General features: G+C 40.8%; 1 protein-coding gene across 6 annotated transcripts in view; it reads left to right on the forward strand.

Moving 5' to 3' along the window:
- Nucleotides 1-26,726, forward strand: part of SASH1 (SAM and SH3 domain containing 1) — a 190,602-nt gene that overhangs the window by 117,577 nt on the left and 46,299 nt on the right. For 3 of the 6 annotated variants that reach the window (XM_032102162.1, XM_032102160.1, XM_032102163.1), the window contains exons 3-7: nt 10,957-11,007; nt 11,129-11,178; nt 22,522-22,562; nt 23,877-23,963; nt 25,232-25,344. In XM_032102162.1, the coding sequence (XP_031958053.1) occupies nt 10,957-11,007; nt 11,129-11,178; nt 22,522-22,562; nt 23,877-23,963; nt 25,232-25,344 (342 nt within the window). Of the gene's footprint in view, nt 1-9,453; nt 9,505-10,956; nt 11,008-11,128; nt 11,179-22,521; nt 22,563-23,876; nt 23,964-25,231; nt 25,345-26,726 lie in introns of those variants that run through there. The other 3 variants (XM_032102161.1, XM_032102164.1, XM_032102168.1) reach the window with 2 other exon arrangements.

The raw sequence follows: 26,726 nt of genomic DNA on the forward strand, positions 1-26,726 counted from the left end.
TGTAGTGACTGAAGGACGGATTTTTGCTGAGGTTCAAATGCTTTGTCTGTAAGCAGCATTTAAGTGTCATGATTATTTTTTCTCTGCAGACATTCGTGGTACTAAGTTTGTTCATCATTCAGCAATTGGCCTTTTATTTGGAAAGGACCCTCACTCAGCCTGTGATGGGATAACCACATGTTGCATAACAACCCAACAAGGCGTACCAAAACTGTGCCTCACCATCCTGTGCTAGCCTGAAAGTGGGGCGATGCACTTAGATAAGGAACAGCTATCAGGCCCAGGGACTGCACAAGCTGATCTTACCAGGAGGCTGCTGTGGCCCCGGGGGAGGGTTCTGGCCTCCACTGACCTCTTCTGGGGAAAAACTCTGCTCCTCCTGCTTTGAGCAAAGAAAGGAGCATTTTACAGTTGCTTGATGGACGCTCAGAATTCAGATTTGTTGCCCTTTAGATTTAAGCATCACAGAAACTTGTGTTAGGTACTTTTCTTCTGTTTGGCCTGTGTGCCAGGGCAAATCCCACCTTCTACCCCAATTGTTGGTCATGTGCAGTAGCCCACTTGTGCCTTTTCAGCAGAATGGCTGAGCTTTGCAAAAAGTGGCTGGAGCTCTGCAGCTGGGCTGGCACCTGGCCCAGCCGGGAGCTGTTAATGGCATGATTGAAGCCTTTAATTTAACCCCTTACCAGCAGTTGTGCTGAGTGATGTTGGAGCTGTCAGATGTCACTGTTCCACCATTACCCTGCAGAGCAAAGTATGCAGCAGTAATCCCACAGAGCAAGGTTCCTATTAGCTGCACCACCAGCTGGGGCTGTTCCTGTTAACTACTCCATCTATGGCATATGAATTTCTATCCCAGTCTTACTTTAAATGTAAATAGAAAATGAAGAATATTTCTATTAATGGTTGTCTAGATAGAAATTTTTGTCATGAGTGTGTAGAAGGCAATAATTACTTCTTAATAATCTCAAATAGGGATGTCGTGAATCTTCTGTGTAAATAACCAAATTGTGCCAGATAGTCTAATGGCATTCAATAATATTTTTTTCCCTCTGATGGGAACAATCTTCCATGTTGACTTTGAGCCTAAAAAATGCATCAGAGTTGATTTGAAATTTAGTTCTGTAATAATCATCATGTGATGACCAGTGATGAATATTAAAGTAAGGTTCTGGCCCAAAGAATCCATCAAATGTAGGCTTCAATTTCAAAGGTAAAGAGAGAACAGCTAATTTAAAAGTTCTCTTATTAAAGGTAGTTTTTATAGCAGGAAGAATGTATAAGTACAGACTAGCAACTTGTGGTCTAGTCCTTTTTTTGCATTAATGTGATTAATTTGTTTTCAGTTCTTTTGTTCAAGAATTTAATTTTTCCTCTCACATTGTAGGACCCTTTGAAGTTAGCATCCACCTGTCAACCTTTTTCTCTCTCTCCTTATCCCCTCACATCCCTGGAGTGTGTTTATGCAGGTTGAGAGCAAGAAGTGCAGTGCCACCTCTAGGGAATGAATTCATACTATCAGTCTTAATTTTCAGTTGTTCAGTTTCACATATCAACCTATGAAACAGAACCAGTTTGATTTCAAGTTAAACATTTATTCTGTTCTTTAAATGGTTGTAAAAGTCGTATTTTAAAAATGTGTATCTATAATAAAACCTTTCCCAGTATGACCAGTTTCTCTCCTGCTTCAAGTGCCTTCTTAAAAACGATCCTGAAATAAAACTGTTTCTCCCGAGTGAGTTCATTGTAATAAAGAAATGTTATTAGAGAGTTAGTTCCCAGTATGCTGACACAAGTTTGTCTGACAGGAGTTTTTTTTCAAAGCTGTTCGTCATTTGTATTCCTGCTGTTTCCATTGTCAGAGTGGCTGCAATGGGGGTCAGACCCCACCAGCCCTCCATGTTTATAAGTCCTGAAATACACAGCATATCTCACATGTTGTTGCAGCTTTTTGACTGTGGTCCTCTCATGAGATAATGAACATAGAAATCAGTAAGGGGGAACTGAACTGAATTTAGAAAATTAAAGTGATAGTGCAAATCAGCAGAGTGAGCCTGCCCACCCTAAATCACAGAGAATGGATGGCTTGAAAGCTTGGGTTGCACGGCTTACTGCCAGCGAAGACCTGAGTTCAGGATGTCTGCTTTTTTAACCTCTGAAAGAGGAAAAAAGAGGTACAGTGTTACTATCAGTTGGAAAGCAAGAATCTCTTTTCCCCAAATGTTTATAATTTTGATGTAATTATTTTTGCACAAAAAGATGCAACAGTAGGCTGTTTGAATTTCTTCATGGAAATATGAGAAAGCCAGTAAATGTGCATGTGGGCACAGCCTCATGATAAGACTGCTTGCCAGGGTTAATGTGGCTCAGGTCCTGACTCAGCGCTACTCTCTGTTACGTGGTTCTGTTGCCTCTTTTTCCTGGTGGGGTTGGTTTGGGATTTTTTTTTCTGTGTTTTTTGAGGCGTTTTGTGTTGCTTGTGGTTTTGGGTTGTTTTTTTGGTTTTTTTTTTGTTTGTTTGTTTTTGTTTTTTTTTTTTTTTTGTTTGTTTGTTTTTACTGGATTCTTTCACTTCTCTAAAAAGTTCAAAGTTAAATCCATTCCCTCAGCAATAGCACTAAAACTTTCAGAAATTCTGTGCTGGGTGTGAGAAAGTCTTAAATCGATTTCGTTGAATTAAGTAAGGGCTTTAGTCGTGCTCTGAAAGGTTCCATTTCATGTTTTAAAAAACCCATGGAGCAGGTATATACACATCTATACATACAGACTTTTTAAAACTGGAAACATGGACGTGCAGGTTTTTATAGAGGCTTTTGAAGCCAAGAGGAAGTCAGGAGCTCTGAAGAGCACAACCTGATAGCAGCCACAGGCAGCCCAAAGACCAGCAGCTGTAGAAACAAAGTAGAGCCAGATTTCTTCCACTGCCCACAATGCTGTTGAGTTCTGAATTTTGGGTTTACCTTTCACAGCTAAAGAACCTGACAGAAGGAGTTGAATCTTTTTCATATGTATTTGGGTTTGGGTTTGAGTCTCTGCAATGTGAGGTGTCTCAAGTAAAAAAAATGGAGAGAACTGTCTAACTCTACTGCGTATTGCAGTGAATGTATGATGGAAGTTTCTGACTCAAAATGCCTGTCAGTTTGTCATAAATCAGAAACAAAAAATTAAAAGGTGTGGGGAAGTTTAAAACTAAAATATCCTTTGCTTTCCACTGCATAACCTTTATAATTTTTTAAAAATCTTTATTCTTTTAAACAAAGTAAAGCAAATCACTGCTCTTCCCAAAAATTAATGCAAAATTTTGGCTTTTTTTCCCCCCTGAAATGGGGGACTTTATTGCTGATACTCCATACGTCTGTGGTAATACAAAAAGAACTTTTGTAGATCTCTTAATAAGCAGTGCTTTCTCTTGATTTACTTCCTCCTCAATTTTACCAGGGTTTTTAAGGCCTTAGTAACTCAAAGTCGACTTAGTTTCTAATCTTCTTGGTAAATTATTGTTTGGTGCAACATAAAGTGAAAACAACATACAGTTTTTAAATGTTAGCTATCACAGTGATGATGTGAATGGGGGTATACTTGTAAAAAGTCATCAGTATTACAGTAACAACACGTTTTACAAGAATCCCTGAGCCTTGAACGTATTGATTCATCCAGCACAAAAGCTTCTGTTCATTTGCAGTATAGATCATCTGAAGTTCCATGTGCTCGAGACATGGATATTGGCATGTAGGTACACAAGTGTATCAATACAAATATGACCGTGGACCTGTGTTATCCTCTCTTTCCATGGTGTGTCTGAAAGGATTTATAGCATGGCTGTAGAAGTTTTCCTGGAGGCATTGGTCAAAGTCTGAGCTTCCCCTTCTCTTTCCTTGCTGCTTTTCAGAAAGAAAATACATCTTTTGTTGTTCTTGGAAATACTGAAGAGAAATTGAGAAAATGGCAAATAATCTTAATAGAAATACAGTACATCTTTGTGTACATGAAAATGAAGAATTGGTAAGATCTGAAAAGTGTTTTGCAGAGGGAAATGGAGAACATCACTGACCCGTAGGAGTAGGTGTCCTGAACTTGAAGAGCACATAAAAACAAATCAGGACCATTGGTATTCAGAAAGAGGTTTGCCATATTCAGCCATGGCTTTCATGGCAAGGAGATACTCGTGGTTGTTTTCTTATCTTATCAGTGAGTGCTTCACTTCAAAACCACTCGAAATTCCTAACCCCACAGTTACAGAAAGCAGGCTGCAGGGTGGTGGTGATAGGGATGTGTGGCTCACAGAGGTGCTGCTTTCCTCATTAATTGAGGTTGTTTGTTCAGGAGGTGACTGTGGCCAAAGTACAGTGTGCTGCCATTAGCCGTCCTTGCCAGAGGGCCAGCACCTGGGCAAGGAATCTGTACTTGGCTGACCAGACTGTTCCTACCCCAAAGTACCCTATAACAAACTGTTGTTTGCCTGCTTGTTTATTCATTTCTTTTCTCTCTTCCTTTTGTTGTGCTTTTCCCGCAGGATAAAACCCTCTCACTGAGGGAAGTGGTCGCTGTTCCCCAGGCCCATTGTCAGCTCTTGAACAAGAAGGGCCCCATTTGGGCAGTATCCAGTTGGGCTTCACCTCGTGCCTCCCTTGTCTGTGTCACATCCTGAGTCCTCTTTGGCTTCCCATTTAACCATTCTTGATGTGGTTTGTTTGGGGTTTTTTCATTCCTCTGAAACATTACAGCTCTTCCTGATGCCAAAACCACTCTCTCTATCTTAAAGTCCTCCCATGGAGGACCATGGAAACCCATGTCTTTCACTGTGTTTTCCAACATTATTTCACAAAAGTTCTTTTTGGCTTTATCTGGACAATAAAAGTCAGCTGACAAATGTAAGGATTTTTAGGCAAAGATGGCAGGTCTTACTCATCCTTTTTATAGAACTCTAGTGCAGAGGCAGTTCACAAGAACACTTTGGTATTGTACCATTTGAGTAACGAGTGTAAAATGCAGCAATCAAAGACCTGCTGTGTCTCAATCACATATTGGCCTTTATATTAATATGTTTTTACCACAAAGATAGCTGCCATAGTTCTGGGCTTGCTTCATCTTGTTTGGAAAATTGATCAGAAGGTATTTGATTTCCCTGCTGCAGAATGCTCTGTTCGCATATCGATTTTCCTTTCTCTGAAACCCATTTCTATTGAGGCTTTTTTGTGTTTGTGCCATAATTCTGCTGGACTCTGCTTCTGTTTATTACAAGTAAATTTATGTGTTAGCACTGCCTCACTTTTTGTTGTTACAGGGCTTTACAAAAGCTGCAGTTTCTCTGTAATTGCTAATGAATTATGTTTTTCAAAATCACTGTGGAATGTTTTTCAGCCCTGTGGCTCCCAGCCTTTTTGTTGACTGCAGTGTATTTAAGATGGGTGAAAAAAACCCTTCTGCTTTTATTGTTGGCAAAGGGAAGAGAGAGGGTCCAGTGTTTGCCCCGAGATGTGTTAGGTTCGATAGATTCTGGTGTTTGCGTCAAACTGAGAGGCAGGATTTGTCTTCCCTCTCCAATACTAAAAGCAGACATGTGAGAGTTCCAACAGTGTGTTTGTTCTCTCTGAAGCTGCATTTCATCAGTAGTTCATCAGCTAAGTGTTTACCTATGTCTGCGCTTCTGTATGAGGCATTGGGACACTTGGATTATTGTTTCATGCATAAAAGTATTTGTTGTTTGAAATTTCTTCTTTTTTTTTTTTTTTTAACCATCCCTCCTGCCATAACTCATTTCCTTGATCCAGAGTTTTGCTGCTGCTGCAGGATATTATCATTTAGCATGTGTCAGCTCAGGCTCTAATGTGCAAGAGCAATGGTGCAGAAAAACCTTCTTTCTTCACTGAAACAGATAAGGGGATGGTCCAGAGGTTGTGGTTTGAAACTCAAAATGGCACTTTAACTAATCTGTACCACTAGAAAGGCACCAAGTTGTTAGTTCCCTGAAACACTTGCTGAAGTGGTTGACACAGGAATAGGTCTTTTTTATTTCTTTATTCTGACCTGTGCCTCATATCTAGTGACTTGTAGGCAATTTCTGTTACACACCTGAATACCTGTGCTGTCTCTTTACAGGGGTTTCCCTGTGTCTTCCCCAGCGCCTCTGCAGAGGCTGAAATGTAGAGTGTGGTGGGGGACTCCAGGCAGAATCACTGCTTTCAAAGTAAATCAAACTCTTACAAGCCTTCAGTGCTCTTCTGTCTTTCAGATACAGCTTTGTTTAACCATTTTAGAAGCTAACTAGAACATGCAATGCATGTTCAGAGCAAAGAGAGAAAACTTTGGGGGAAAGACTGGCAGAATTTTCTCACAGAATTTTCTGCTTATTTACACCTGCTGAAATGGGTTCATAAAATTATTTATACATTTATGAGCATTTTAGTCCTCTCATTTTTACTGGTTATGTCACTGAATTTTCCCAGCACTCATCTGGGTCTCGCACTGCACACTTTCTGTCTGCACAGTGAGATTAATCCTGTCATGGGATCTGCAGAGGAGTGCTTAAATTTATGATTCAAATGGACACAGCTCTTGTGGCCGAAATTGTGAAGAGGTTCATGAATTCTTAATTAGAAGGGATTAATTCAGTGAATATAATTTCCTAAACTAAGTTGTGGTGTGGAGGATAGATGTAGCTTAATGTGTAAGTAATTAAAATATGCACATTCTCCCTAGAATGTGTGAGCCATACCCTGGATAACCAAGTTTCCTTTCAGATGCTCTTCTCTGCTATGCTTGTGTATTTCAGGAGCAGAATGCCTTCAGATAGGCTGTGATATGCCTCTTACCTGTTACATTACATACAGAACAAGTGAACTGAAGTTACCATGGAAGGAAAAGTCCCTCATGAATTCAAAACCTGCCATTCCAGGCAGGAAATGGTTTTTCAGCTTCTTTCCTGTGTATTTTGTGCTTTGTACTTTCTTCCAAGTTGCATTTTTCTGACTTGGCTCATAAATGGTTGCAAAACTGTTTTGAAGATTTTTTTTTTGAGGAAAGTGTATAAAACCAAAATCACAGTATTTAGAAGCTGGCAGTAATTTGAAAAGAAAATGTATGCAAATGATCACATAAATTCAGGTACAAAGTAGGCAAAAAAAGCTACCTGTGAAGGAAGCTTCTTTCTTGAGCCCTAAGGCAAACAACTAAAGGCATGAAGCATAAGCTACAAATCCTGCTTGTTAAGCTTACTACACACGTTTTCTTCCAAAATGAGAGATTTGTAAAAAGCATTTCACCAACTTGCACTTCTGCACCAGGACTCCCAAGGCTACCACTGTGGCTCTGCACTGTGGCAGTCGCTCTCTGTGGCACCCACAGTGCAGAAGGGTTGGCGATCCCTGGGCCGTGCAACACCTGCCATCCATCCTTTCCTCCAACTGCTGGATCAGAGCTTCAGCCAGGACCTCAGGGCCTGGTCCTGCGCCCATCCTCTTGATGGCATTGGCTTTGGATGAAGGAGGAAACAGGAAGGAAATAGGACTGCTAAGAAATGGCTTTAAAGGTGGGAGAACAAAATTCCTCTACAAGCTGAGATTGTTTTAAATCAGATGTAGGTGACTAGATGGAGGAATCCCTAGTTTAAATTCAGTGGGCTTACTCTACAGGATATTAACATTACTAATTTTTAAAACCTCCCCCTTCCTTTTTTATCAGTATTTGAGATTCTGTGCTGTTCTGACCTTGGACCTCAAGGGAAGCTGGACGAGCTGGTGCTAAGCCACTGTTTGCTTTCCCTCTAATGTGTTCCCTGGGGATTGGATACAGTTTATGAATATCTCAGTTTCTCCAGAATCTTCAGATCCTAGTTGCTGATTTTAGTAGTGTATTGGACAAGTTTAATATGCACCAACAGTTTCTGGGTACAAGATAGGTGCCCTGCCTAGGGCCCCTTAAATCCGGAAACCATACAAGTAAATCAGTCACTTTTGGGAAACACTGGATTTAATAGCATAGCTTAAGGAGTCTGCACTCGATCAGGTACTTTCTCAGATCATCGAGTTTCTTCAGAACACTGTGTAGCATGTAGGTGATGTGAATTTTCTGGTACACCTCAGACAAGTTTTATGGGCACATGTGGAGGGCAGTTACCTGAGGCAGCAGACTGCTCCACGGAAAATACCTATCGTTCTTGTGCCTGCTTTGTCTAGACAAGAGCTCTGGAAATGCAGGCTAGGGATGTTTCTTACTCCAGCCACTGTTCCTGTAAGCCCAGGCTGTCCTCTGTTTCATTTTTAAGTTTTTGTTCAGAATGGTGGAAGGTGTACTTTAATGAAACTAACCTCTAAAATTATTTTCTGAAAAGATTGTATAGCGCGCTTGAGAACATGCCAACAGTACAACGTTTGCTCAACCTTCTAGAATTAGTCTTTGGTAAAAGAGGGCCCTGATGCTAATGGATTAAAGTCAACACAACCTGTGGATTTTAAAGTGAGGTTTAATGTGAGGTTTGATGGATTTTAACCAAAATAAATAGAATTGCTCAAGGCTGATGGAAGTTCTGTGGTCTCTGATACAGATCTAAGCCAGAAATTTAGTTGAGAGTACTATTTCCCTAAGTATTTTCCTTTGGTTTCTTGTGTAAGTAGAAATAGCAAAAAATATCATTTCTGCTGGAAAGGCAGGTAGGAATATTAATCATAACAGTGCAGGAGTATCAGATGTTTTGCACTCCAGCATTGCTAAGTAGAGCTCTAGAGGAGGGGGAGGAAAGTTGTCCTTGCTTCTGCCCTCCACAGTCATCTTGGTCCTATAAAACCTTGGTCCTGTTCTAACAGGGTGGGCTTGACAGCAAATGAGAAAAAAGAAAGTAATACAGCCAATTTTTTTAGGATTTAGTTACATGGGATGCAGCTGACTGTCCACATGAGTAGTTTTATGCTGAAAGTAGTAGCTTTTCGTCTAATTGTAGTCTCAGGCTTCAACTTCACAAGCAACTGCTCAAGCAAAAGACTTGTCGTGGGAGGCCAGGCAGTATCTTATAAATGGTAATTCACAAAAAACCTAGCATGTTTAAATAATGAAAAACCAAAACACTTGCAGCAAGCAGCTTTTTAAGACAACAGACAAATCATCAGGAACTTGGGATCTAAAGGTGTGTTGGGGACACGATGGATTCTCCTGACTGGCATACCGAAACATAAAACCGATAAAATGCTCCTTTTCTCATCAGTGCAGCAGAGTGTGGACAAATGAGGTGCTCATGAATGGCAAGTGTTTGGATTGTGGACCTTGACTTTCTCTCCCTCCTTGCAAAGAGCTAGGCAGGGGTTGGAGAGTGTCTGAGGAGGATTTGCAGCAATGTGCCTGCAGCCTTTTCCAGATGCAAAACTTAGATTCCATTTTGACAGAACTAATGGAGAATGAGAGGGATGCCTGGTGCCAAACAGCTAATTTCATTTTTCTGATCTGCGAACATCTGTGGAATTCCCCTGGCCTTGGTCCAGCTTCTGCTTGAGAGGAGTCCTGTTGGATCTGTCAGTAAGTGGATGTGATCACTTTTTCGTGTCCACTTCCACTCAAGGACTTCATTTCCCTTTGTGTGCTACAAAATCAGCAAAAGCAGATACGCAGGGAATGCATGGTCAGGAAAAATCCCCCAGTAGGGCAGTGACCCAGTGTCAGCCTTGCACCCAAGCAAGGGCATGGCCATGAGCCATCCTGTGCCCTCCCTGGCTGCCGTGGCCAGCAGTGCAAGCTGACTCAGTTGTGTGATGGCAGAGCAGGCTCCTTTCTACTCTAGATCTTGCAGACTTCCTGAGAATGGAGTTAATCCAACACCACTTCATGGCAGTCAGTGGTAATTTCCTGTTTAGTATTAAAAGGCTGCATTTCCAGAAAATTGTGTCTGGTTGTGGGTTTTTGTTTTTTTTTTTTTAATTAAGTCCTAAGAATGTTTTGTCACCCTTTGTGTAAACGAAGGGCATAGGAAGTACAATTTCACAGAGATAAGAGTTTTACATGTAGGCTGAGGAATGCATGAACAAGAAGTCCTTCAGTACTGTGAAACAAATCTATGTCTTTTTTTTATTATTTTTTTTTAAGCGTGTACACTACTGCTTACCCAGCTGTGATGAGTAAGTTACAGAATTGAGTTTGCAATAACTTCACAAGGGCTAGGACTGGCTGAGAATAAAGTAGGAATAAGTAGCTTACCCCATGATTTCACGTGAAGATCAACCAACAAAGTGTAGTTCTCAGTACTGACAACTCGTATTATCTTCCCCCATTCTAACTGGAGTTTTCCCACTGATTTCAGCTAGACATGTTCATAGTATGTGCCTTTTAGGCAGTTGGCTTCCAGTCTTAGATACCATCAGTGGGACTCCCTCATGTAACTTGAGGTAGCTGAAACCCGTTGGGCAAGTTGTTCTGTAAACGGGTATCTGTGTGTCTCCATCAACTGCAAAGGGAGCCTGGATGACTGAGTTCTGGAGTGGATGGTTATATCCTAGATGTTTGTAGAAAAATGGTTTGAACTCCATACTGTTGAAAAGTTCCTGTGTGAGAAACTGGTCTTGCTGAAAGGCATCTGCATCCTCTCAGATTTTTTTCCTCAGAGAATGTTCTTTTAATGCAAGTTTTTTCCTGAAGGTAATTTCTTGGAAATTGCACTTGAACTTATATAACAAATTTTGCAGTGATCTAGTGAAAATAAAACACCTCTCTTTCTATTTTGTTTTGAATGACTTCTGTTTGGCAGTTTAACTTTCTGTATTCTCCAGTGATAATATGAAATTATGCGTTTTACTGGATTATTTCAGAATTTATTCTGAAAGCAGTTCCTTCTGGAGTAGTTAATATTCCTTGTATGAGCTGTTTTGAGATAGTTCTTGGTTCTGTTACTGTCTTTCTTTTCCATTTTTGTCCCCTTCAGATTTCTTCTTTCCGGTGTTTGGATATTTCATTAACTTGATATTTGTTGTATTTCAGGAGAAACCTGATGCCAGCCCCACATCTCTACAGCTGCGATCCCAGATTGAGGTAAGCATTTAGACTTTGATCATCCAATTTTGTTTGTTTGTTCTTTAGTTTGATATTCTGCATAAATTGGGTAAAGGCTTCTCTAGTGTCTGCTCTCAGTGCTGCTTGTCTTCTCTTGCAGGAGTCCCTTGGTCTTAGCAGCACTGCATCAACACCCGACACTGAAAGAAAGTAAGTGAAGGCACAGGAAGTGAGAAAGGAGGGAGGGGGAATTTGGTATGTTTTCTTTTTCCTTGGAGTAAATTAATTTTAGATTGTACTGATGTTTCTAGATTTCAGATCCAGACACTATGAATGAAACCTGTTTGGGAACCTGCTCCTTCTCTTCCTTCTCTTCCTCCCTTTTGGGTTTTTATTATTTTGGGTTTTTATGCCAAGGGAGGGGTACTGTTTCTCTCTTCTGTCAGCATTTGGGGTGTGCATACACCAAGACGACTGGTAGTCATTTCTGAGGAACATCAGTGATTCCACATTCTCTGCAAATTAAACCTGCTTTAAAAATTACTTTCTCTGACTAGACCTAAATGCAGCCAAAAGTGACAGGTGAGGGGAAGGGAGAATTACAAACTTACATTGCATTCCTTTTCCTGTGCACTCCTGAGTTTGTAAGTGTGCTTTTGAAGAAGCTGCCAAGGGAATGAAGTATTTAAAACCAAGTTAAAAGGAGCTTTAATTTTAGCGTCCTTAATAAAAACCTCTCTGTGAGGACTGAGAGGGTTTCTGTTTACTGTCACCTCCTGCTGCAATGTGTGTGCTTGTTTTCTGTGCCTTCTTCCTTTGATCCCAAGATCTTGGATCCCTGCTGCTGAGGGTAACGTGCAGTGGTGCATGAAGACAACTGACACTGTATGTCCAATTGCCTGCACTTTCATGAGGTAGTGCCAGCTGGACCAGTTCAGAGGGAGTATGTGGAATCCATTTGTGATAGGACATGCTTTTGGAAGGTTTTACAGTCCCACAATTGAATATCCTCTAGTGTTTCATCACTGGGCAGTAATTGGAAGGTTTCTGCCCTTGCTTTTGCTAGGTCAGTAGAAGGACTGTCAGTCCCAGAGCAATTCTTGGTGGATGCAGCATATGGGACTTGCCTGAGCACTGACCCTATAGAATTCAGTTGTGTGGAAGTGTACAACTGCTTAGGGGCTTCCTTGGGGCTTGTCTGGAAGCTGATTGATGCTAAAGGTCCCAGAATGTGATAAATTGTCTTTTAGAGGTGCCTTGTCTTGCTTTATCACTCAGAGAGAAAAGCAGAGATGGTTTGGTTGAGGTAGATGCTCATTTTCAAAACAGCCTGGGACAGGTAAGGTGAATTTTACCTTGGGTACCATCACTGCCCCTGTATTACATGCTGGTAAAAGAGAAGGCCTAGAAGTCTTAGAGTTTAATACTTTGTGCTTCAGATATTGAAATATGGAAAAGAATCCTTGAAGGATACCTGGCTGTCCCAACATTATAATGAAACTAGAAGTGCCAAGTAAATGGGAACTGTAATCTGGGAAGTAAACCTGCAAGATTATCCTATAATCATATGACTTTTCGCTCAGCCTCAAAGCACTTTACCCATGGGTAAATATCATAATCCTACCTCAGGTAATAAGAGATAAAGATCTCGCAGGAGGACAGCACAGAACTTGGAAAAAACTCCACTTACATGTTCTAACCAGCTTCTAAGTCGTGCCTCTGTGTAGGTGTTCTACTACAAATAACTGAGTGAGAAGGCAGTATCTGCAAAAACTTCTCCTGAGTGACTCCTCTGAGACAGCCCATTTACAGAAATTATATTATCTTCGTTCAGATGAAAGGGACATGTGATTTTTGTGGACCTTTCAAGAATGGAAGTGTGCCATTTGACAATTTGTAGAAGGGTGTATGTGATTAACCTGATCATATATATGAAACTGGTGCAGGACAGGTTGTGCCAGATACTTGCACAATAAGAAGCAAGGCCATGTGATGCATGATAATTGGACAAGGTGTTGAAAATAATAAATTATATCTACTCAATACTGTACAAATTATTCAAACCTGAAATTATACAGGCCTGTGCCTATTTGTGACAGCCTGCCACATCAGTGCTGGCCTCACCCCTCTAGCCTGGAAGGCTGAATTGTCACAGGAATTACCTCTTCCAGGGAGGCAGAGTTTATAAAATTGATCTGCAGGAAAATGACCACTTCAAGCCCATCCGATATATCTGTACTTGCTACTAACATGTTGAATTAGATATTTTTCAGGGGAGGATGTTGTGTTGGCCCCAGGGGCTTTTGTGGGGGTTCAGTGTTTAGTATATGGCTTTCATCAGAATTTTCTGTATGGGCATGCTACTAGACATGGGAGCTTGTCCCTTTGGGGGACATTGTTCTTATGTCCCTCTCATGCATGAAAGATGTGAGGTAAACCTTCTACAAAACTTCTTTCGTTGTGAGAAGACTAGTTTGCCAAATATGAAACTTGATGCAGATGTGCATTGGTTTCTGATATTCACAAAGAGATTTGGGGGGCAAAAGGAAAGATTTGTTCAAAACTAGATATATAGACTTTCAGGAGCTGGAAAATGTGTTTTCGTGAGTACTCTTCCGCAAGTAAAAGCTTATCCAAGAATAGTTACAATTCTACATATTGAAAATCCAAATGTTTTCCTAGGATGAAATGGGTTGTTTCTGGTCCGGTGTTCTGAGCAAGTTGCTTTAGAAAATAAAGGCAGTCCCAAGGAAAAATCTGTATTGAAATAAGGAGACAGCAACTGTCTGGCTGGAATGTGGTCACTCTTGAGTAGCTCCCTCACCCAGCAGTGCTGCCTGCATACCCTACTGCTGAATGCTACCAAAGTCTAAAGTTTTAAAATAACACATCTGGATGGTTGTTTAATTTGCCAGAGTTGAGACATGCTGGACAGAAAGAAGCTTTGAGGAAAGAAAGAAGCTTAGATGGGAAAAGCAATGTTTGCTTTAACCCGGTTTGGTTTTCCTTTTCTGTGCTGCTCAGCTGGAAGAGAGAGCCCAACAGGGTCCACTGTACACCACACTGAAAACAGATTAACCTTGGTGGTCTGTGGTAGGAAAAAATCCTGTTTGTGTGGACAAGCAGTGTATGTTCAGTCTCGCCTTGAGTCTTACTAACCCTGCTGCCCCGTCTGGTCTAAAGTCAGTGCAGAATTAGTCAGTGCCCTCAGTCCGGCAAGTTGCTCAACAAGTATCTGTCTAGTGAGTGATGGGTTCTGCCACAGATGAGCAGCAGTAGGGCCTGTAGGCAGGCAAAAGGGATTAAATGAGCCTGGAGGCAGAATTGTTTGTCAGTGTGAGTCACTGTCCCTCTCGGAAGGCATTTGGGGCAATACTACCTTCCTCTGATGCTGACAACACTGTTCCTCTTAATTAGATAAAGCTACAAAAAAATTAGATGAAGCTATATGTGAACCTGCTCTATGCGTTATATGTGCCCTACCAAATATGCCTTTTTTTTATTGGTTCTGACAACAAAAGCAAAATCTTCACTCAGAGGCAAAAGCCTCTGAGATTTATGTGAATAACATCAAGGGTGCTGATGTGGCCTGAGAAGCTATCCATAAACAACAAAAAACAAAGTCATGTTTATTTAAGCTTTGCTTCACAATTGCTCTGGTTTTTTGGCCTTACTGGAGTTCCTTCTATAAATTGAAACAGTTCACGAGGTTTCTAAGTCATATCATATTCAGCAACTAATGCTGAGCATGGAATGAGGTATTTGTAGCTTTCTTCTCTGAATAATAAATTTCACTTCCCTCTGCCCTTTCCAAGATTTTCATCTTTTAAACTGCAGTCTTGCTGACAGTTGTGGTGCTAGTGTAGCTTTGCTGTTTCGCAGTGTGCCTTCAGTAAAGTGGCAACAGCATCTTTAACAGTGATATTATCCATTTTAAACAAAAATCTCCCCAGAACCACAGGTGCTTCCATACAGACACATTGACTTCTGTTTTTGCTAGAAGAATCATCAGTGTAGAAAATATGCAGTAAATGTGTTCTTTAGCATTTACTGTTACTTCTCTGACCCCATACCATGTTCATCTAGGGATGTATTGTATATACAATTCCTATTATTTCAAAGTGATGGCAACACCCCAAGGATGTTTACTCAGATAGGGGACTGAGCAGAGTTTTCTCATAATTGTAAACAGAGCATTTAAACAATGTAACCCAACTTTTAGCCTGTTCCCATTTTTGAGCATTCAAGTGTACATGACAGACTGATGAGCTCTGCATGTTTGCCAGGAAATCCAGGTTAAACCCAGTCCCCTGAACTCAGGCTTCTGCATCCTGACTCTCATCCTGTTTTTAGAAGAACTGGGGGGATGTTGCAGAAAGGAAGCTGTGTGTTTTCCCTCTTTGGAAGTAGATCTGTTTGCTGTCACTGTTTGCTCCATCAGCCTTTGGGCTGAGTTTCAGATGTGGTGTATCTGAGAACTGCCGGGAAAGAAAAGGAAGTGAGTGAGAGACTCAAGAGCACTGCATACAGATAGAATGAGGTACAGACTTTCCTATATACTAATTTTTTTCTTTACAGTTGCTAGAGAAAGAAAGGATGAAACAATGCTCGAGGTAACAGTTGTGTCCTGTATCTGATGTTTCAGTCATTCCCACCAACTTTGTGTGGCAGTGGGTATTAGGAATTGTCACATCCTATGTGAATCACCTACACTTTCTTGAACTGTACCACTCAAGTGCACTCCTGACCAGTGAATGGTCACACTTCATATCAAGTGCCACAATTCACCCTGCTGTACTCCTCAGACTGTGACTCCGTACAGTTCAAACATTCTTGACCCTGTAATACTCAAGACCTAAATCCAAGACTCTGCCAGAGCAGGGAACTGGCCAGAAACATATGTGTCAGGCAGAAGGAGAAAAGCAGGCATGTGTGGTGTGCAGGTGACACGGGGCAACATTGCTCAATGGCTTTGCATTCCCCTGGTGTGGGGGAGCTGCTGTGCTCTGGCAGCTGCATCCTCAACTCCCTACTTCAGCTGCTCCTGAGGGCAAATGTCTGTCACCCTCTGTGTGTGCAGGATGTACCAAGCCACTCACATGTTACATTCATTTGTTTGAGTTTGGCCAGATCTCTGATGGCTTGTTGGGAATGTCACAGCTGGAGCTCCTCAGGCACTGTGGCTTTCTCCGAGGTTGTTAGTGGGCAAGCAGCGAGGCCACAGCACAAGTGGCTGCTATCTGCATTGTATCTGTTGTCACTGAAGGAGAGACGATTGACTGAATCTGTTTTTAAGAATTTTTTGCAATGAGTGTGCCATAGTACAGCCGTTCAGTGTCCCGTGGTATAAACTGCAAGTCCGTATCAACCTAAGGCTGGCAGAAGGCTTACATTTCAGTGTTCTCATCTTCCGCAATGATTTTCAGTGAAAGCTGCAGAAAGGTTCATACAGGCCTCAATTCTGCCTCTTTCGGTAGGTACACTAATCTACTGGCCTTTGCCAGTAGTTTTTAACACTTGATTCCCTAGTCTTCTTTCCCTGCAGCATCCAAACTGCAGGTCAAGATTTGAATGCAGGAGGTTATTAAATCCTCCCTCCAGGTCATGGATGGGGGGACTTAAATTCTATCAGCTTAGATTCTGGCAACTTCTCAGATGCCCAGATTAATTCTGGCAGGTATTTGTAAGCTCATCTGCAAAGAAAGAGGAGTGCAGGTCTGAAAGAGGATGTGAGGCAGAGAGAGGGCAGAAACTGAGAAGAACAAAGCAAAAAACAAACAAGTCCCCCAAACTGAGGTAGCTAAAGGGTGCACTTAATTGCCAAGAGAATAAATTCTTCCTTTTGCATAGTTTAAAAATGGAAAAGAATATTGGAAGAAAAAGAAGTAAGAGCTTTTTGTACTTGAGATGTTTGCACTTAAGATACATTTTTTTTATACCCTGTTCTTGCAGAAATCGAAAAGAATCAGTGAATGTGTATGGCCCTGTTTTCACTTGTTTGAGGCCTGATTTAGTCAAAGGCAAATTATTCATGCTGCCTTTAAACAGCCTCCTCAAGAGAAGTAGGGCAGGAAACTCCCACAATAACCCACACAATGGGAGTGAGAGGCCAGCCAAACGCCGCCTGGGACACGTGAGGAGGGAAACCAGTGTGCCTTTGAGCAGCTGGAAGAAGGTTTCAAGCCTGGAAATTTTGTACAAGGAAGTATGAAGGGCTCATTTCACAAGAAAGTCTGACTTGTCACAGCGAGTTGAGATGGCACATAGTGAGCAATACGCAGAGAGCAGGGAAGCATTGCCTGCAGCGTTGGGCCCTGCTCTTTGCTCTCAAAGAGTTTTTAGCTGGCAATTATCTGCCCCCTGGATGGGACCAAGCATTCTGTTATTAAATACATGATGTACCCCCATCTGCCTGCTGCCAGTCCCCAGACCAAGCCCATGGGACTGGCTTGGTGACTTCCATGCTGGTGATGCTACAGAGTACACACACACACACACACACACACACACACACACACAGAGCCCACAAGCAGTTCAGTGTTTGTTTCCACTGAGAAAGTTTTGACCTGCTTAAAGAGCCATTGCTATGGAAACCTAATGAGAAGATAATTGAATGAAACCTCTTTGCTTTCCATCCCTTTCTCACACTGGTGCCAGCAAGGTCAGAACCTTGCAGGCCTTCTTTCTCTTCAGGTTCATGCAAATTTGATAAAAATACCAAAGGCCCATTTTCTTCCCTTTGCCAGCTCCAGTTAGATAAATTACCTTGTATTCAGTCAGGAGCAGTTACAAGTCTGTCAGTTTTTCATACTAATTATGTAAGTGGGCCATTTCTAATGCACACGGATAACCAAATGACTTTGCAGCAGAGCCAGCATGGGCTTTTGCATTGGTTTATTCACCACTCTGAATATGCATAATATTTGTATACTAAAAATCACATCTAAACCATTTTCCTCAGTGTACTATAAATAATTATTGGTAAGGAATGAGAGGGGCACTATCAGTTTATTGAAGACGATAGCAGTAGTGGTTTCATCATCATATGGTGCTATGCACCTGTGGATTTTATGATCCATAAATGAGAAGCAACCATTTGTTAAAGCACATCTGCATTTAAAATATAAATGGCCATCATTCTCAGTTCCCAGATTTGTTCTGTTTTGAGAATGATGAGATTCCAAAAATCAACAGGCACATTCATGAAAGCAGCGCATGGTGTCATTTGTTTCCTTTCCCAGTTCTGTGGAGTACCAGCACGTTCTTGGGGCACATATGACTGTGTCACTTGTAAAATCAACCACTCTCTATGCAAGATTAGCCCTGGTGTTTTTCTGTCTGAGATCAGAATCAGTCCAGAGTTAACAGGAAAGCTGTAGCCTAGTTAAAACCAGTCTTAATATTATCAGACTGGCTTAGTTGGCTTGTGATCCAAATGTGTGCATTGGTTCTTCCTTGCGCACCAAGTTTTGGAGCCACTTCCAGGTTTCAAAGGTATTGCTTAGGTGTAACAATTTTATCCCCACTGTAGCACTTCTATGGAAAGATAAGATTCAGAGACCATTTTAGATGTCAGGCTTTGACATTGCTCTTACAAAGAGCCCCAGGCTCCAAAACAAGAACCAAAAGTGCCCTCCAGAGGCAATCCTTATGATGATGTCTTCAGTGTCTAAGATGTCTGGTCAGGTCTCTTATCTTTCAAGCAGCCTCCTATAAAAGCAGTTCCTTAAGTTTTTGAAGTTGTCCTCCCTTTCTCTACCTACTGTTGGAAGTTTGTCCAAATAGTTAGGAAATGTTAGCTTCTCTTTTCTAATTTTTTCCAGCATGTGCCTGTTCCTGTGCCTGCTTTATTAACAGGCAGTAAGTTAATCTTCTTGCAGCTTTCCAATTTGACAGGCAAAACTTTGCTGGCTTTCTTTTGTAAGATAAGTTGTCCAGTTCTCTGGCTATTCTAATAGCTTTCTCTTTACCACATCTAGTTTGAACTCATCTCTTTTGAGCATGAATAATGATGGTTGTACAGCCATTCCCATATATATTTGTTTTTCATATTCTTCATACTGCCATTGGAATTTCCTTTTAGGAAAAAGCCTTTTAGGATTAATGTGTAGGTTTTTTCTCAGTCATCCTTTTCCACCTGGTATCCCCAGGTACTCTGTCATTTGCAAACCTCCAGCATTTGAAAGACTGACTTTTGTGTCCGTCTTGTTTGTGCATTTGCACATTTTAGTGTTGAATGTGTACTCATTTCTGTTAAGCCAGTCTTTCTAATCAACAAGTTCCTTGTCCAGGTTCTCTGCTCCAGCTGTTGCTACTAAATTTTGTGTCACTGATCACTCCCTGAGTGGCTTGATGTAATTTACTAAATTTTGCTCAAACCCATCAACTCTCTAAGGCAGTAATATTTGGGTACTCTCAAAAGTAGCTCCATTTTTAGATTATGTATTGTGTTTTCTATTTGGGGGTTTTTTGAGCTTTTTTTCTCATTTGTTTATTTCAGCAGTTTGGCTTGAAGAGGCACAAAGTACTGGCCTAGAGATGGTTCAAGATTTGTGAGATAAATGAATTAAAGTTTTGACCCCATCCGTTGCCCATTTCCAGAGATTATGGGTTGATAAGAAAATACTCCTTCCCTCTGGCTGTAAATCTTGGTTTTTTCCTCATTGTGTGAACATATACCCATACATTTCTTCTGCTTTATGTGGTGACAGAGTACATTTCATGTGAAAGCTTGCTAATGAAGTTGTACATCAGACCACAACAAAAATGAAGGCCTCCATGGTGGAGTAATGGCATTTGGCTCCCTTTCAGACACACAGTGCTGAAACTTCTGCCAAGTGTCACTGCATCATTAACTTTCAGTACAAGTTATCAGTCTATGAATGGAAGAGCACAAATCGCTTTCAGTGCACGTTCACAGAAGCGCTGCAGATTTAACAGAGTAAGGGAGTGTAATTTGCAAATCAAACATACAGTGACTCCAAGGTAGTATGGATTTTTCACCAGACATCTAGGAAGTAAAATGCTTGATTGATTTCACTGAGGATTTTTAAGCATCAGAACTGTCTGGTGGAACTAAAAAGCAAGTGCCTTATCAGGCACTACGTGGTAAGTTTTGTTGGCATTTCCATCTCTTCAGAGCAGCTGTTAGCATTTTCAAGGTCAGCCCAGGCATGGAAGATTTCCTTTTTAAAGAATGCGTGAAAAGATAATTGGAATTCGCATCCTCTGATGAAACTCAGCATAGTTCTTAAATCAGTTATAAATGAGAAGGTGGTCTGCTTGCTGTGGATCCTGCTTTTCTCCTCACCCCCTCTGGTTCAGGCACATCAGAAGTTTGCTCCTACTGCCCTTCCCCTTCTTTGGAGGCTGGTTTATGGTGAGTTGGTGGCCTCAGGCTAATTCCTACTGAACGGATGTCCACATCACAAACATTGCCACTACACCTGCTGCTTACTTGCATCGTTGTTGGCAACTGTGCAAGAGAAGAAAAGGATTAAAAGGAATTTGGAGGCCACAGAGCACAAGAGACTGCCTTAGAAACTGTCCACTTTGAGGGTGATTTCACTAGTAAGGCAGTTCTGATCATTAAGAGATTTCATTTTCTAAGGATGGTGATTTGGTACATTTCACGGATACTAAATTCATTTAAAATAAATAGAATAACTGCTTGATGGGTGGAGTCTATGGTCATGTGAAAAACATGTAGCGGATTAATTCTGTCAGTTCCAACAGAGCTTGGCTTTCATTAAAAGAAAAGTCTCCATATACAACTCCACATACTTTTCATCTGATTTACCTTTATTTAGAAAAATACTTGCTGAAAACTTTGCTTTGAAGTAAGTGTCTGGATGAATTCCTGGCCCTGTTGAAGGGCTTTCTCTAGAAATTTTTACCCAGGTAGCATGGGGCTTGTATTTTTCACCTTTCGCCAGGCTTCTTAAAAATTAAACATCTGGTGGCATATTATTGGCTTTTCCCCTTCAAGAGTAAACACCAGCAAGGAAAATAGTAAATGTCTCCCTCCTCCTGGTACACTAAAAATTGGAAGCTTTTTTGCCTCAATTTGTTTGCAGTTTGTGCTGGATTAAATGTCTGATCAGTCTGAGTTTCAAGGAGGTTGCATTTCAGAGCTTCACTTTGCCCTCCTTGTCTAGATGAATTACTAAATCACACTGAAACGTCATACTGTCTCGTTTCCCCTTTAATGATATCTTTGCAAATTGATGAGCATGTGTTTCCTGCTTACAAGACGTTGGCCAGTAATTGCTTACGTCTTCTAACACCGACCTGGCTTGAACTATAATTTCCCTTCGAGTGGTTTAGTGAATTGATCAGAAACTCTTTATTGCCCTCTGCTGGGGGTCTGAGAGAGCTAAAGGAGCCCGTGCAGGCAACTGTGCATGGACAGCCACAAGAGCATGTCATATGTGTGTTATTATATGGCCTCATTTAGAGAATGGTTTGGCCTGAGGTCTCCTTGGTGCGCTGGGGTGTGCGTGTTTCCATCCTGCATGGCTGCAGTACAGCCACCACACAATGGGACGTTGGCGTGTCACGGGTCCGAGCCCGCAGCAAAGGCACCGCAGTGATGCTTTGCACGTGGAGCCTCCAGCAAAGCTCTTGATGCTGGCAGAAGTCATTTCCCTGGCTTGCTGCAGCGTGGTTTAACTAGCAGTTCTCACAGGAAGGCTTCAAAGAAGAAAGCAAGGTTTGGTAATTTCTGTTAGCTCCTTTTATGCAGACATTAAAAAAAAAGGCCGTGAAGCAGGGTGATGTTGTCTCATCAGAGATCTCACAATGAACTGTTGGCACTGAGTTGGAATCCATTCTAGAAAACTGGTTCAATGAACATAAAGAGCAAGAACAAAAGAGTTATTTACTATTTTAGTGGGTTGTTTATAAAGCCCATATTCTAGACTTGACTAAGTCTGTCCAGCTAGCTTTTGAAGAAGCAAGCATACAGTGAGGAGAAAGCACACAGGAGGGATTTGGGAGAAAGAAGCTGCAGTCTCCAGTCAGCTACAGTTGCACTTCATAGGGTCTGGAGAAACTTTCTTCAGCTTGTCTTTAAATCTCTACTACTGTCTTCCACACCGTGGCTTCTGGAGGTGTAATGAGCACATATTTATAAAGCATTGTCAGATAAAAACTGAATAGGCTTAAAATTGGTGTACAGCTAAACAAGTGCAGCATCCCAGTTCCACAGTTTTTAAGGCAGCAAAATTACTGTTTTGCAAATGCAAGTGGGGAAACTATGTGAATAGTTGTTTTTCTGAGGAATGCCTAGACTCCTTTGCCTTAACCATTGGTTTCTGTCAGTATATATTTTTCTGTGCTGGTCACAAAAGGCACATTTAAGAAGGAAACTCAGTTACTGTGGTCAGACCAGTAGGTTCAGTTTTTGTTTCCAACTTGCTGTGTTGGGGAGAAAAGGGAAGAGAAAACAGCTCATGATATATTATTTGGAAACTATAATTTACTGTAACCAGACAGCTCCCCTGAAATGTGAGAAGCCTGCATCGATAAGTCCATTTCTCTTTTTTGTCCTAGGCTCTCCATTCATAAATCAAGTTCGGAAGAAGGCTCTGTAGGTCAGTATATTTCATTTTATTTGATACTCCTATGGAATTCTTAAACAGCTTTTGAGTTTTGCTTGTGCTGGGATGTGAAGAGCTGGCAGAAGTCAGCAGCGTTTGTGTGTGTGGAGGGTGAGTCTCCGCAGCTTTCAGTTTGATGCTGAGTGTCTCAGTGATCACTAAAACTGCTCAGCCAGCATTGTCATGTGATAAATATGCCTCTTTTGACTTGTTATATTGAACTGAAAATGTTTGCATGTTAGATAACTGCTAGCCTGTCCTTTTGTATTCCAAAAAGTACCACCACCGGTAAATAATGGGGGTTCTTCAATATTTTTATCCATGTCATGCTAGAGTCTCTTTCTTTGTTCCTGAATATTTTTTTTGCTTATTTGAAAAGAAAAATAAAATTGGGAGGTTTTTCTTGTTTGTTTCCTTGTAATGGTATTCTAGGGACATTTCCACACAGTCTAAACTTAAGCTGTATTTCAGAGAGTCAGCAAGCCCAGCTCTAGGGCACCCAGGGCAAGATCCTAAATACTAATAGCTCTTCGTCAGTAGCATTTCTGCCAGATCAGGCACAGTATGTTCATTTGCAGGTGGCATAAACTTTATAGCATCTGCCCTGGCTAATTCAATAGAACACAGTTATATATGCCCTACCTTGAGCTAAATCCCATTTTTCTTTCTAGACCAAATTATTTACTTTCAGGTCATCAGTCCATATGGAGATCTGATACTAGTGGACATGGAGACCCAGCCTTGTACAGTCCAGGCATATAGAGAGCAGGAGTCAGATGTAGCTGATGATCTCATGCCAAGTAGCAGAACGTGTGTATGTGCACATATGTGTGCATGTGTGTGTATATATGTTAATGATTTCTCTATAGGTAGGCACAGGCATACTAGAAAGTCACTTATCTCAGTTGTGGCTTAAGCTCCATAATCGTGATTCAGTTAAAGAGAATAAACCAACAAAATACTTCAAAAACACTTCCAGACTTGACATGAACAACTCAACAGACATCATAATTAATGTAAAATATTTTCTGTTTATAATTTTAAATATCTAAGTTACTGGCTTATCTCAGTCCTCTATAGCATTGGCAATCATAAAAGAATGTGCATTCCCCTGAAATAGCTATATCAACATAGTTCTAGTACAGAATAAATGAAGAAAACCAGAAAATTTGAGGGGTTTTTATTCTTGTTTCTCATTTAAAAATACAATGTAATGCTTGAAAGCTTCTCTAGAATTTACTAACTAATGTTTCTTTCTAAAATTCTTTTTCCCTTTCCCCTCATTCTCCCACTCCACTTTCCTTTTAGGGAAAGCAGACTGGAAAAAGAAAAATAAGTTTTTTTGGCAGAATTTCCGAAAGAACCAGAAAGGACTAATGAGGCAGACTTCAAAAGGTAAAGCTTTTTCAAGGGTACACATCCTATCTATATAAAATGTAAGGAGCCAGCATCACAAAGGAATAAAATGCATTTGTTATAGTGTGGCAGCTGGGGTCTGTGGCTCTGGAAGGTTTGGTTCGTCATGACAGTGCTCAGAATGAAAAATCAAATTCTTGAGACTGCAGACATGAGGCTGGGATGCCTTTGGTCCTGTCTGTCAGTGATGGCACACATGCAAAGTGATGCAGTAAATATACATTTATAAGTAATATATGTAAATAAAAAAAGATTCTTTTTTTCCCCTCTAGTCCTGACTTGATAAGAAAAATACTGTTCTGTTTTAATTAGAAAGATGTTTCTCCTTTTTTTGGCATTTTGTTACTTTGACCTGTTTGCTTTAGGCTTGAATCCAGCCTCTCATTGTAGAAGACACTACAAGAAGGTAGTAGAAGTGCCTCTGGTGACTAGTGGAAATGCCAGATTGATTCCACTTGAACTGTCAGGTGTCTTTCTCTAGTTCTTCTGCATAAGATGCAGCTGTGGATTGCATTAAGTATTTCTCTTCACACAGAAAATTTTTGTTTCCCCATGTGTATCTGTTAGATTCTTATGTTGCAAACAGATGCTTCTCTATGTCTGTGTGTGTTCAGATGGATTGTGAAAGATGACAAAAGCCCATTTAGTAGGTCCAAAAGGGGCACACTTTCAGTTAAGTGTGAGTCCTTGCAGTTCTCGAGGCAAGTTCTAGTTGTCTGTGCTGACATGCCAAGCACATACCAGAAGGAGAGTCCAGTACATCTGGCACCATGGGCCAGCTTAGTGGGCGATTAGACAGTCTGGACAGATCACAAGCAGTGGCCAGTCCACAGCAGAGAGCTGCAAGGGCCCGGCGCGGCATTCCTCAGCAGGCAGGTTCTGGCAGGTGAGTGCTGGACTTTTCCAGCATTAGCACTTTCTCTTTTAATTCTTATCTTTCAGGGTCAATAACCATGTGATGATGGTCAGGTTTTATTTCTCCTTTTTGTGCTTGCTTGCTTTCAGTGTCAAAGCAGACTTAGTTTTTTAGTTCTAATTTGCTTCCTATTACTGCTCAGTTATCTCAAAAATCATTCAGTTCTTTAAAATCATACCATGAGCCTGCTCTGGGGAGGGTCTGTTTCTGGCCAGCCAGATCCACGTGGCAACCAGATTTCAGAGCACTGGGAAAAATCCAGTTTCAGTGTACCCTGCTCTGTGCATGAATTCTTACATGTGTCTAAAATATTTTTGCTTTTTTTGTGCAGGAGAGGATGTCGGTTATGTGGCCAGTGAGATCACAATGAGCGATGAGGAACGGATCCAGCTGATGATGATGGTGAAAGAGAAGATGATCACCATTGAGGAAGCACTTGCTAGGGTATGATATGTGCATACTTCAATATCCTTGACAAACATGTTTTGGAACGTAGGATATATCAGTCTGGAGTTTTACTTTGTTCACAAAACAGGAGAAGGTGGAGAAGGCCTGCCTGTTTACCCCATTGCAATAGGTATCATAAATTAGATAGCAATTCCTTTGTTTATTGAGATTTAGCTCAACCAGAAATAGATATCCAGTACATGGTAAATTAATAGAGTCCTAAAAGCATTGCTTCTCTCCCTTAACAATAAAAGGTGGTAATCAGAGAAAAGATTAAGTGTAGACTTTTTCATTGCAGCTGTCTAAAGTGAGGGAGAGGAATCTCTCTCACTTGTACTAGCTCTTACTTATCAAGTATGTTCATAGGTTTAAGTACTGATAGAAATGTTTCAGGTTTTGCTGAGCTTGCCTTACTTGATCCAGCACACTTATATTTCTTACTATTCTCCTTTAAGCTAAAATTTCTTCTGCTTGTTTCTTAGTCAAAAAGGTGACCTTTTACTTTAATAACCTTCAAGAAACCATATTTAGCCATTTTTGGCATATGACATTATGTCAGATATACAACGCAGTGGCTGTCACAAGGGTTTCTTTATAAACTCTAAATGTTAATAAACCACAAGAAAAAGAACTATAAGATACTGCATTTGTGCAGCAATAGGGCCAAGGTTTTAATTGCTTAGGAGCCAAAAGAGGGTTAAAGTTTCCACACAACCTTTGTGTAAAATACTGTGATGGAACACAGGGTATTCTCTATGGGCTCCGTTAGAGAAAACATCATATAGATTGGTTGGCAGTCAGATAAATATCTTTATCAACACACTACATCGTGAAATAGATGATTGTAGAATATAAATTTATGTTAGTATCTGAAGAAAGTATTGCTTTGCTGGAAATCATATAATGAAAAAAATGCAAAATTTTAGAATTATTGTGTTGGAATATTGGGAATTCTTTTTCTTCTCTGCTGTTAAAATTTGGTGGGGTTGTACCTGATCTGATAGCTCATATATGAACTGGTAGAGTTTCCCGCTAGTGGTCTGAGCTACTAGCAACATTTTTTATTTTTTTAATATGGGTTCTTGATCCTTTCAACACTTGGATTCCTGTAGTATTGGTTTTGTCTGAAGCCTTTTACTGGAAAATGGGAGAGATTTTTTTTTTTTTTTTTTTTTTTAATTACAAAGGATGGTTCCTAGTCTTTAGTGCAGATCATTTTCTTTATGAAGGAAATTGGCAGGTCACTGTGATTTAGTCTGTCCACTGTAAACTGTGCCTCTGAGATGGGGATGTGTAATTTTTGTTTTACTAACAATAGCTCATCAAATTTCAGTATTTACAGATCATTTTCTTCTAAGAAAAAAAACCAACTCATTTTT

The sequence above is a fragment of the Corvus moneduloides genome, chromosome 3 (genome assembly GCF_009650955.1).
Source record: "Corvus moneduloides isolate bCorMon1 chromosome 3, bCorMon1.pri, whole genome shotgun sequence".
In the NCBI taxonomy this organism is placed as follows: domain Eukaryota; kingdom Metazoa; phylum Chordata; class Aves; order Passeriformes; family Corvidae; genus Corvus; species Corvus moneduloides.